Source organism: Balaenoptera borealis (genome assembly GCF_965194805.1).
Source record: "Balaenoptera borealis genome assembly, chromosome: 7".
Lineage (NCBI taxonomy): Eukaryota > Metazoa > Chordata > Mammalia > Artiodactyla > Balaenopteridae > Balaenoptera > Balaenoptera borealis.
In genome coordinates this window covers 21,862,269-21,873,972 of record NC_138864.1, presented here as the reverse complement: position 1 = coordinate 21,873,972, position 11,704 = coordinate 21,862,269, and the positions used below count along the sequence as shown (strand labels likewise).

Here is an 11,704-nt window from a genome sequence, read left to right as displayed (position 1 = left end):
CTTAACTCAGCACTTATGCACTGTGGCTGTAACCTTTGCAGTCTGAACCACATCAGCAAAACTCAAATGAATTTCTTTTCCTTCTTCACAATTTCACAATTTCATAGGCTCTGGAGCCTGCGGGCCACAACTAGAGAGAGAAAACCCACACGCCACAACTAGAGAGAAGCCCACGTGCCACAATGAAGATCCCGCGTGCCACAACTAAGACCCATCGCAGCCAAAAATAAATAAATAAATGATAAATAAAATCTTTAAAAAAAAGAAATGGTGAACAAAGGTTTTTCTTTACCTTTAACGTAATCTGCCTAGGAAACAAAAATGTACATCTTGGGCTTTCCTGGTGGCGCAGTTGTTAAGGATCTGCCTGCCAATGCAGGGGACATGGGTTCAAGCCCTGGTCTGGGAAGATCCCATGTGCCGTGGAGCAACTAAGCCTGTGCACCACAACTACTGAGCCTGCGCTCTAGAGCCCGTGAGCCACAACTACTGAGCCCGTGTGCCACAACTACTGAAGCCCGCAGGCCTAGAGCCTATGCTCGGCAACAAGAGAAGCCACTGCAATGAGAAGCCCACGCACCACAATGAAGAGTAGCCCCCACTTGCCGCAACTAGAGAAAGCCTGTACACAGCAACGAAGACCCAATGCAGCCAAAAATAAATAAAAGATGTCCGCGTTATGAAAATAATTTACTGTGCTTCACATTGTCATTATTAGGTCTTTGACTACGTAGGAAAAAAAAACCTGACTCTTATCGAATTAAAAGAGCTAATTTTTGTTTGGTTTTTTACAACTACATAACTTTCTGTATTTGCCTTTGAAATCTTTTGTCACTTTGGTTGAATGGATAACTAAGTATTGTTTCACAGTGACCTGTGATTCTATTTGATCACATATTTTAAATGTTTAGACATTTTAAACAAACTTCCCAAATCAAATTCTGAATGAAGCTAAAAGAGAAATGTTAATTTACCTAGGCTTATTTGATATATTAGACTGCATGGGAAACATAGTCAAATAAAAAGCAATATTTAACCTTCTTAGGTCATATTTATAAGGGATATATATCATTAAAATAATTAATTCAGAAATTATATGAAATTCTTAAAAATCTATATCCTGGCATAATGTCAGTCATAATTCCAGCTATTATCTTAAAACATTATATATCATAAAAGTAACCAAATTTCCTTGTCAACTGCATCATTTTTGGTGTGTATATGTGAACACTTACCAGATCTTTAACCATGACTATTTTTAAGTCTTTTGCCACTCAAAGACAGTTGTTTTACTGTGATGCTTTTGCAAAAATGTGCCTAAAAGGTGCTTCATCTTCAAGAAGATTCATGGAAAACTCTGAAAAGTAAAGGTTTCTGATAATTATAAGATCATATTATTGAACTGGGTAAGAATTTCTAGAACTCTAGTGGAAAACTGATTCATTAAGCTGCCTACCAAGAACAAGCAAAATAAGAATTAATTATGTAAGACTGAATGAACCGATGATGATTTTAATTTTTATGATTTAATTTAAAACATTGCTGGTTCTTTAATGTTTTGCTTTCCAGATTTAAAGAGGCCTCTTTTCTCCTCTCTTTTAAGCTATCTATAACTTATTGCAATTTGGTGAAGTATATATTTGCAACAAAGGTTGAAACATTTATCTTTTTCTCCCTACCTGATTCCTCTAGAATTTTGAAACTCTTACTAAATATTCTTATTTTTCATGACAATATATATATTTGCACAGTGGAAACAATGGACAAGTCCTTGGCTTGGCTTCTTAGCCTAAAGAGACTTCAAAGGTCTAAACTGAGATTCCTTATGAAAAGTTCCAGCAAAGCAGATTTAAAAGAGCCCATATAAGCCCCTTAGATAACCTCATCTACCAGAGGGCAGACAGCAGAATTAAGAAGAACTACAATCCTGCAGCCTGTGGAACAAAAACCACATTCACAGAAAGATAGACAAGATGAAAAGGCAGAGGGCTATGTACCAGATGAAGGAACAAGATAAAACCCCAGAAAAACAACTAAATGAAGTGGAGATAGGCAACCTTCCAGAAAAAGAATTCAGAATAATGATAGTGAAGATGATCCAGGACCTCGGAAAACCAATGGAGGCAAAGATCGAGAAGATGCAAGAAATGTTCAACAGACATCTAGAAGAATTAAAGAACAACCAAACAGAGATGAACAATACAATAACCGAAATGAAAACTACACTAGAAGGAATCAATAGCAGAATAACTGAGGCAGAAGAACGGATAAGTGACCTGGAAGACAGAATGGTGGAATTCACTGCTGTGGAACAGAATAAAGAAAAAAGAATGAAAAGAAATGAAGACAGCCTAAGAGACCTCTAGGACAACATTAAGCACAACAACATTCACATTATAGGGGTCCCAGAAGGAGAAGAGAGAGAGAAAGGACCCGAGAAAATATTTGAAGAGATTATAGTCGAAAACTTCCCTTACATGGGAAAGGAAATAGCCACCCAAGTTCAGGAAGCGCAGAGAGTTCCATACAGGATAAACCCAAGGAGAAACATGCCGAGACACATGGTAATCAAATTGGCAAAAAGTAAAGACAAAGAAAAATTATTGAAAGCAGCAAGGGAAAAACGACAAATAACATACAAGGGAACTCCCATAAGGTTAACAGCTGATTTCTCAGCAGAAACTCTACAAGCCAGAAGGGAGTGGCATGATATACTTAAAGCGATGAAAAGGAAGAACCTACAACCAAGATTACTCTACCCGGCAAGGATCTCATTTAGATTTGATGGAGAAATCAAAAGCTTTACAGACAAGCAAAAGCTAAGAGAATTCAGCACCACCAAACCAGCTCTACAACAAATGCTAAAGGAACTTCTCTAAGTGGGAAACACAAGACAAGAAAAGGACCTACAAAAACAAACCCAAAACAATTAAGGAAATGATAATAGGAACATACATGTCGATAATTACCTTAAATGTGAATGGATTAAATGCTCCAACCAAAAGACACAGGCTCGCTGAATGGATACAAAAACAAGCCCCATATATATGCTGTCTACAAGAGACCCACTTCAGACCTAGGGACACATACAGACTGAAAGTGAGGGGATGGAAAAAGATATTCCATGCAAATGGAAATCAAAAGAAAGCTGGAGTAGCAATACTCATATCAGATTAAATAGACTTTAAAATAAAGAATATTACAAGAGACAAGGAAGGACACTACATAATGATCAAGGGATCTGTCCAAGAAGAAGAGATAACAATTATAAATATATATGCACCCAACATAGGAGCACCTCAATACATAAGGCAACTGCTAACAGCTCTAAAAGAGGAAATCGACAGTAACACAATAAAAGTGGGGGACTTTAACACCTCACTTACACCAAAGGACAGATCATCCAAAATGAAAGTAAATAAGGAAACAGAAGCTTTTAATGACACAACAGACCAGATTTACTTGATATTTATAGGACATTCCATCCAAAAACAGCAGATTACACTTTCTTCTCAAGTGCGCATGGAACATTCTCCAGGATAGATCACATCTTGGGTCACAAATCAAGCCTCAGTAAATTTAAGAAAATTTAAATCATATCAAGTTTCTTTTCTAACCACAATGCTATGAGATTAGAAATCAATTACAGGGAAGAAAACGTAAAAAACACAAACACATGGAGGCTAAACAATACGTTACTAAATAACCAAGAGACCACTGAAGAAATCAAAGAGGAAATCAAAAAATTGATTTTTTGATCAATCAATTAGATTGATCAAATGACAGACATTTGAGACAAATGTCAATGAAAACACGACGATCCAAAACCTATGGGATGCAGCAAAAGCGGTTCTACGAGGGAAGTTTATAGCTATACAAGCCTACCTCAAGAAACAAGAAAAATCTCAAATAATCTAATCTTACAGCTAAAGGAACTAGAAAAAGAAGAACAAACAAAACCCAGTTAGCAGAAGGAAAGAAATCATAAAGATCAGAGCAGAAATAAATGAAATAGAAACAAAGAAAACAATAACAAAGATCAATAAAACTAAAAGCTGGTTCTTTGAGAAGATAAACAAAATTAACCATTAGCCAGACTAAGCAAGAAAAAGAGGGAGAGGACTCAAATCAATAAAATCAGAAATGAAAAAGGAGAAGTTACAACAGACACGGCAGAAATACAAAGCATCCTAAGAGACTACTACAAGCAACTCGATGCCAATAAAATGGACAACCTGGAAGAAATGGACAAATTCTTAGAAAGGTATAACCTTCCAAGACTGAACCAGGAAGAAATAGAAAATATGAACAGACCAATCACAAGTAATGAAATTGAAACTGTGATTAAAAATCTTCCAACAGGGCTTCCCTGGTGGCGCAGCGGTTGAGAATCTGCCTGCCAATGCAGGGGACACGGGTTCGAGCCCTGGTCCGGGAAGATCCCACATGCCACGGAGCAACTGGGCCCGTGAGCCACAATTACTGAGGCTGCGCGTCTGGAGCCTGTGCTCCGCAACAAGAGAGGCCGCGATAGTGAGAGGCCCGCGCACCGCGATGAAGAATGGCCCCTGCTTGCCGCAACTGGAGGAAGCCCTCGCACAGAAACGAAGACCCAACACAGCCATAAGTAAGTAAGTAAATAAATAAATAAATAAATCTTCCAACAAACAAAAGTCCAGGACCAGATGGCTTCACAGGTGAATTCTATCAAACATTTAGAGACGAGCTAACACCCATCCTTCTCAAACTCTTCTAAAAAATTGCAGAGGAAGGAACACTCCCAAACTCATTCTATGAGGCCACCATCACCCTGATACCAAAACCAGACAAAGATACTACAAAAAAAGAAAATTACAGACCAATATCACTGATGAATATAGATGCAAAAATCCTCAACAAAATACTAGCAAACAGAATCCAACAACACATTAAAAAGATCATACACCACGGTCAAGTGGGATTTATCCCAGGGATGCAAGGATTCTTCAATATACGCAAATCAATCAATGTGATACACCATATTAACAAATAGAAGAATAAAAACCATATGATCATCTCAATAGATGCAGAAAAAGCTTTTGACAAAATTCAACACCCATTTATGATAAAAACTCCCCAGAAAGTGGGCATAGAGGGAAACTACCTCAACATAATAAAGGCCATATATGACAAACCCACAGCAAACATCATTCTCAATGGTGAAAAACTGAAAGCATTTCCTCTAAGATCAGGAACGAGACAAGAATGTCCACTCTCACCACTATTATTCAACATAGTTTTGGAAGTCCTAGCCATGGCAATCAGAGAAGAAAAAGAAACAAAAGGAATACAAATTGGAAAAGAAGAAGTAAAACTGCCACTGTTTGCAGATGACATGATACTATACATAGAGAATCCTAAAGATGCCACCAGGAAACTACTAGAGCTAATCAATGAATATGGTAAAGTTGCAGGATACAAAATTAATGCACAGAATTCTCTTGCATTCCTATATACTAATGATGAAAAATCTGAAAGAGAAATTAAGGAAACACTCCCATTTACCACTGCAACAAAAAGAATAAAATACCTAGGAATAAACCTACCTAGGGAGACAAAAGACCTGTATGCAGAAAACTATAAGACACTGATGAAAGAAATTAAAGATGATACCAACAGATGGAGAGATATACCATGTTCTTGGATTGGAAGAATCAATATTGTGAAAATGACTATACTACCCAAAGCAATCTACAGATTCAATGCAATCCCTATCAAATTACCAATGGCATTTTTTTACGGAACTAGAGGAAAAAAATCTTAAAATCTGTATGGAGACACAAAAGACCCCAAATAGCCAAAGCAGTCTTGAGGGAAAAAAATGGAGCTGGAGGAATCAGACTCCCTGACTTCAGACTATACTACAAAGCTACAGTAATCAAGACAATATGGTACTGGCACAAAAACAGAAACATAGATCAATGGAACAAGATAGAAAGCCCAGAGATAAACCCACACACCTGTGGTCAACTAACCTATAACAAAGGAGGCAAGGATATACAATGGAGAAAAGACAGTCTCTTCAATAAGTGGTGCTGGGAAAAGTGAACAGCTACATGTAAAGGAATGAAATTAGAACACTCCCTAGCACCATACACAAAAATAAACTCAAAATGGATTAGAGACCTAAATGTAAGACTGGACACTATAAAACTCTTAGAGGAAAACATAGGAAGAACACTCTTTGACATAAATCACAGCAAAATCTTTTTTGATCCACCTCCTAGCGTAATGGAAATAAAAACAAAAATAAACAAATGGGACCTAATGAAACGTAAAAGCTTTTGCACAGCAAAGGAAACCATAAACAAGACGAAAAGACAACCCTCAGAATGGGAGAAAATATTTGCAAACGAATCAATGGACAAAGGATTAATCCCCAAAATATATAAACAGCTCATGCAGCTCAATATTAAAAAAACAAACAACCCAATCCAAAAATGGGCATAAGACCTAAATAGACATTTCTCCAAAGAAGACATACAGATGGCCAAGAAGCACATGAAAAGCTGCTCCACATCACTAATTATTAGAGAAATGTAAATCAAAACTACAAGGAGGGGCTTCCCTGGTGGCACAGTGGTTGAGAATCTGCCTGCCAATGCAGGGGACATGGGTTTGAGCCCTGGTCTGGGAAGATTCCACATGCCGCGGAGCAGCTGGGCCCTTGAGCCACAATTACTGAGCTTGTACGTCTGGAGCCTGTGCTCCGCAACAAGAGAGGCCACGATAGTGAGAGGCCCACGCACCGTGATGAAGAGTGGCCCCCGCTTGCCACAACTAGAGAAAGCCCTCGCACAGAAACGAAGACCCAACACAGCCATAAATAAATAAAATAAATAAATAAATAAAAACTACAAGGAGGTATCACCTCACACCAATTAAAATGGACATCATCAGAAAATCTACAAACAACAAATGCTGGAGAGGGTGTGGAGAAAAGGGAACCCTCTTGCACTGTTGGTGGGAATGTAAATTGATACAGCCACTATGGAGAACAGCATGGAGATTCCTTAAAAAAATAAAAATAGAATTACCATATGATCCAGCAATCCCACTACTGGGCATATACCCAGAGAAAACCATAATTCAAAAAGACACATGCACTCCAATGTTCACTGCAGCACTATTTACAATAGCCAGGTCATGGAAGCAACCTAAATGCCCATTGACAGAAGAATGGATAAAGAAGATGTGGTACATATATACAATGGAATATTACTCAGCCATAAAAAGGAACGAAATTGGGTCATGTGTTGAGACGTGGATGGATCTAGAGACTGTCATACAGAGTGAAGTAAGTCAGAAAGAGAAAAACAAATATCGTATATTAACGCATATATGTGGAAGCTAGAAAAATGGTACAGATGAACTGGTTTGCAGGGCAGAAATTGAGACACAGATGTAGAGAACAAACGTATGGACACCAAGGGGGGAAAGTGGCGGGGGGTGGGTGTGGTGGTGGGATGAATTGGGTGATTGGGATTGACATGTGTACATTGATGTGTATAAAATTGATGACTAATAAGAACCTGCTGTATAAAAAAATAAAATTCAAAAATTCAAAAAAAAACTAAACTCATGTATTTCCTGGTTCAATCTGAAATAAAAATGTGTGGTTCAAGCATTCGAAATAGAAAAAAAAAAAAGAGTCGATACAATCACTGTTCTTAATGCACTTATGCAAATAATCAGATCAAGTTTATTGAAACTAGACTTAATTTGCAAACACATTTCTCTTACTGATTATCCTTTATAACAGTCGGGATGATTATAGAAAGAAAAATTATGTTTTAGTAATACACCTTTGTAGATATCAGATTTTAGTACTGTTAACCCTCTTTGAGGTTTTGTTTTCTACCTGTACACTGGACTGGATCCTGAATTCTTCTAGTTTCTTCCAATATTTGACCAGAACTCTCCAAACTAATATTTCCAATTTTCTCCCACTCTTTTGACTCCAAGTTACTATGAGACTCAACTGCCCTTTTCCCAAAGCCATACAAGTTAAAGCTGGACAACTTGACAGAAACCTCAGAGAAATCACAACAGCTCATGAGTGGGCAATCTGCATGCTTGTTTTTACATGGCCACTCAGAAGCTTGCCAGACACATTCAAACTGCAAGCCAGGAAAATCCATTAGACTGTAACTGCCATCCTCATTCCACCATCTGGAGATGCTTCAAACTCAAATCTACAAATTTTCTCAAATGGCTGCTCTCCAAACTCAGAAACTGAATATAATTTGCTCAAACTATTAGCCTTTGTTTTTCTTTTGTTTCCCTAGAAATGCCTCTTGTTAAATTACCTGATTGCTCACAGCACACGGACACCTCATCTAGGTGGAAGCTCACCTGCAGCACGGTCTCCTAAAATACAACATCCTCCCTTCATTCTGTCTTGAGGAATCATGAGGATACCTGATTGCTAACACACCAGGTTGTGCCTATGTAAATAACCTTTAAAAACTGAAACCTAATGGCACATTCATCCAAAAAAAATTGTCGGTTGACTTAGAAAGGTAAAACTTAAAAACTGCTGGTTATAACCCATCTGAGTTATTTAACTGGTTAAATCTTGGGTCCTGGGAATCTCTGCTCTGGACAATTTTTCAATCCTTGGTTATTATTTTCCTTATAGTTATCATATTAACCTCTCTAGTGTGTTGTATACTCTCGAGGGTTTTAAATAACTGTCTCCAGCCACTCGCATGCCAAATGGCATCCATCAGGATCACACAACTGGACGAAATCAACAATAACCATATAAAGAATTAAGATAGTGACCACACGGCTCTCCTGCCTAAGGACTCAACTAATGCAAACAGTGTATATGCGATTCTTCGGCCTGACTACATCAACAGTGGTAACCGGGAAAAATGCTATACTGGTTGCTCATACTCTCCGCCCACGGAGAGAATGACCAAAAGCAGGAGGGGGGGGAGGGGGGATTGTTAAAATCAAGACCAAATGGAAACCAGGCTTGAAAAATTCCCTGGGCAGACAAAACCAGTTAAGTTACACAAGCAAAGCTTAATTTAGCTTATTTTACAAGACTAACTTGACCTGGGTCATTTCTCGCTTCTGCCTCTGTAAATAAGCAAAATTTAAACTGTTTCCCAAGGTTGATATGAAGTAACCAATTCTCTATCATTTAAGAAGATGATAATATTATAACCAATTACTGGGAAGAATAAACAGTCACTATCTTCTCACCATATAAGCTGCTTTATAACAATATACCCCTGAGCCTCATTTCTTGTTTTGGTTTGAGTGCTCCTGGTTTTCAAACTATCTTTTTGGTGCGTGCACAATAAACTTTACTGATTACTACTTTGGTGAGTCATTGGTTTTACTTCTGCTATTTCTGAGGTTTTGACACACACACACACACATATATATATGTCTGCATCTAACAGCAAAAGACTATTTTCACCACCACAGTACCAGAGACCAGCAAGAGATGGTAATTAGTCACTTTTTCAAAAAGCAGGTTTTTAAAAATTAGTTTGATAGCAACTTTTTCCCAGTGCATTAAAAAAGTGCCTTCCTTTGTACTTTGTTTTTTTGATTTTCTATTTATTTTTCATTGTTGCAGAGTTTTTTTCTGGTTTATCATTTTAAAACAACTAGAGAGGACTTGATCGCCTTATACAGGATCATATTAGTTGGGTGGCTTTTGGCAAAATTGGAATATTTGGTTTTTATATTTCCTTACCCAGAGGCTAATGGACAATTTGGGCATTTTGGACACTCCATGTGAGACTAGTAAATTACAATTCTGCACCCTGGGGAGAAGCACATCGAGTCACTTTCACCTTAACATAACTTTTAAATTTACAGATCGCACAAAAATTATGAAATGATCCAAACTTTGTAAGGGGATCAGACATAGAAAACAAGTCAGGAAAATCTATCTCCTCAAGAATATCCTTCCTTTTACCCTATCAGTTGTTTTTACCAGCTTACAAACTCTTTGAGGGCAGGGATAACACTGGAAAGATCTGTGGCTTACCAGGCATAAGGATGATTTATACATTATTTATTTAATCTTCCCCACGTTGCCATGAGATCGGTATTATTATAATCCCCATTTTCCAGAAGAGGAGACCGAAGTTCAGGCTCTTGCCCACTATCACAAAGTAGTAAGGGGTGGAGCCAGGAGCCAGGAGCCAGGCTGCCGGACCCCGGAGCCTGTCTCCCACCGGCGAGAGCCCTCCACCGGCGAGAGTCCCGCCACACTCAGCTAGTGGCAGGCACAAAGAGGCCGTTCAATAAGTCTTGCTTAATTTGAAGGCCACAGCGTTAACTAGCAGTAGGAAGGCTCGAGTAGCCGAGAGGCAGGAGAGTGTATGCAGAGGGGCTGGGAGTGGTAGCCGGGAAGGAAGCTGGCCCCCCGGGACGCGGGCGGGGAGGGATGGCTACACCGGGAATTTCTGGGGACCGCTCGGTGTGGGACAGAAAGCCGAGTGGTAGGCAAGACACTTACCCGGCCGGAAAAAGAGGAGGGCGCTGGCAAGATAGGTCAGCAACTCCATAATCCGATGTTTTTCCAAATAATTCCTGGCTTCGAGCTCCCTGCTGCTGTTGGCCTCCATCGCTCCGAATTGGGACGTTGCTAGGCGACCAGGCAGCGTCACGGCCGTTCGGCTCCGCCCCTTCCGCCCGACGCGGTTACGTGCTGCGCGCCCCACAGGCTGAGACCTGGGCACCAAATCCTGCACCTCATCGCGAAGGAGGCAGTCTGGGAGGTGTGGGGTGGGGCCTAGGCGGAGGCAGGAGGGAAACCCGTGCAGAGCCCCTTGCGGGCGGACGGCCCCGTCCGCTGTCTGGGCTGAGTGCTGGGCCTGATGGTCTTTTCCTGTTTCTGTCTCTAGCACCTAGCTCAGTACTTGTCGACCCAAGGTCTCATGTGGTAATAACACATGAGGATAGACTAATAACAGAAGGAACTTGTGTGAAAACGGGGGTGTCCAGTGGAGAGTCCTAAGCAGCGTTTTTGGTGTGAGCAGGCTGCAGCACGGCGCTGGCGGCGGGTCAGGAACGGAGACCGTTTTCTCTACCAGACTGTGGGGTCGTGAAGTGCGTGGATCCTGAGCTCCTACATGTGTTTGCTGCTTAACTAGACCGTGTGGAGCTGGTCTTAATGAGTCAAAGACCACCTGACAGTAGTTTTGAGGGAGAGCCACTGAATAAGGTGGGACGCAGGTGGCCAGGAGGGCCTCTACTCAGCCATCGAAGTACCTGAGAAACTAAACTCTAGGCTGGGACTTCTGTCCTTGAGGGCCAGGCTCTGAGGTCTGTGCCCTTACTCCCCACCAGAGAGTTACCCCAGAACAGCCACTTCAAGAAGAGGAAAGACAAATGGCCAGTAAACATATGAAAATATTCTCAGTCTCTCCGGCAATCCTGTAAACAAAACTACAAGAAAATTCCATTTTACATCTATCAGACTGGTAAAAATTAGGAAGTTGAACAAATTAAACTGCTGGCAAGGATATAGGGCATCAAAACAGCCAGTGATGATGGGAGCTTTCCAAAGGAGAACATCCACCTTGGAAAACAATTTGGAATTATCTTGGTAGCATAAACGTGTTTCTACACCATGACTCAGAAATTCCATGCCTAGAGCAACTCTTGTACACCTGTACCAGGAGATATGTAC

The 11,704-nt window shown here is 40.0% G+C and overlaps 2 protein-coding genes across 4 annotated transcripts in view; both read right to left on the bottom strand.

Annotated features, from left to right (window-relative positions):
* The window catches only part of EFCAB10 (EF-hand calcium binding domain 10), a 21,369-nt gene extending 10,668 nt beyond the window's left edge, over positions 1-10,701 (bottom strand). For 2 of the 3 annotated variants that reach the window (XM_082399929.1, XM_082399928.1), the window contains exon 1: positions 10,529-10,697. In XM_082399929.1, coding sequence (XP_082256055.1) covers positions 10,529-10,637 — 109 coding nt within the window. In that variant the 5' untranslated portion in view covers positions 10,638-10,697. Of the gene's footprint in view, positions 1-10,528 lie in introns of all 3 variants that reach the window. The other variant, XM_082399930.1, reaches the window with a different exon arrangement.
* The window catches only part of LOC309632389 (uncharacterized protein), a 324,914-nt gene that overhangs the window by 7,030 nt on the left and 306,180 nt on the right, over positions 1-11,704 (bottom strand). The gene's annotated exons all lie outside the window — the stretch shown is intronic.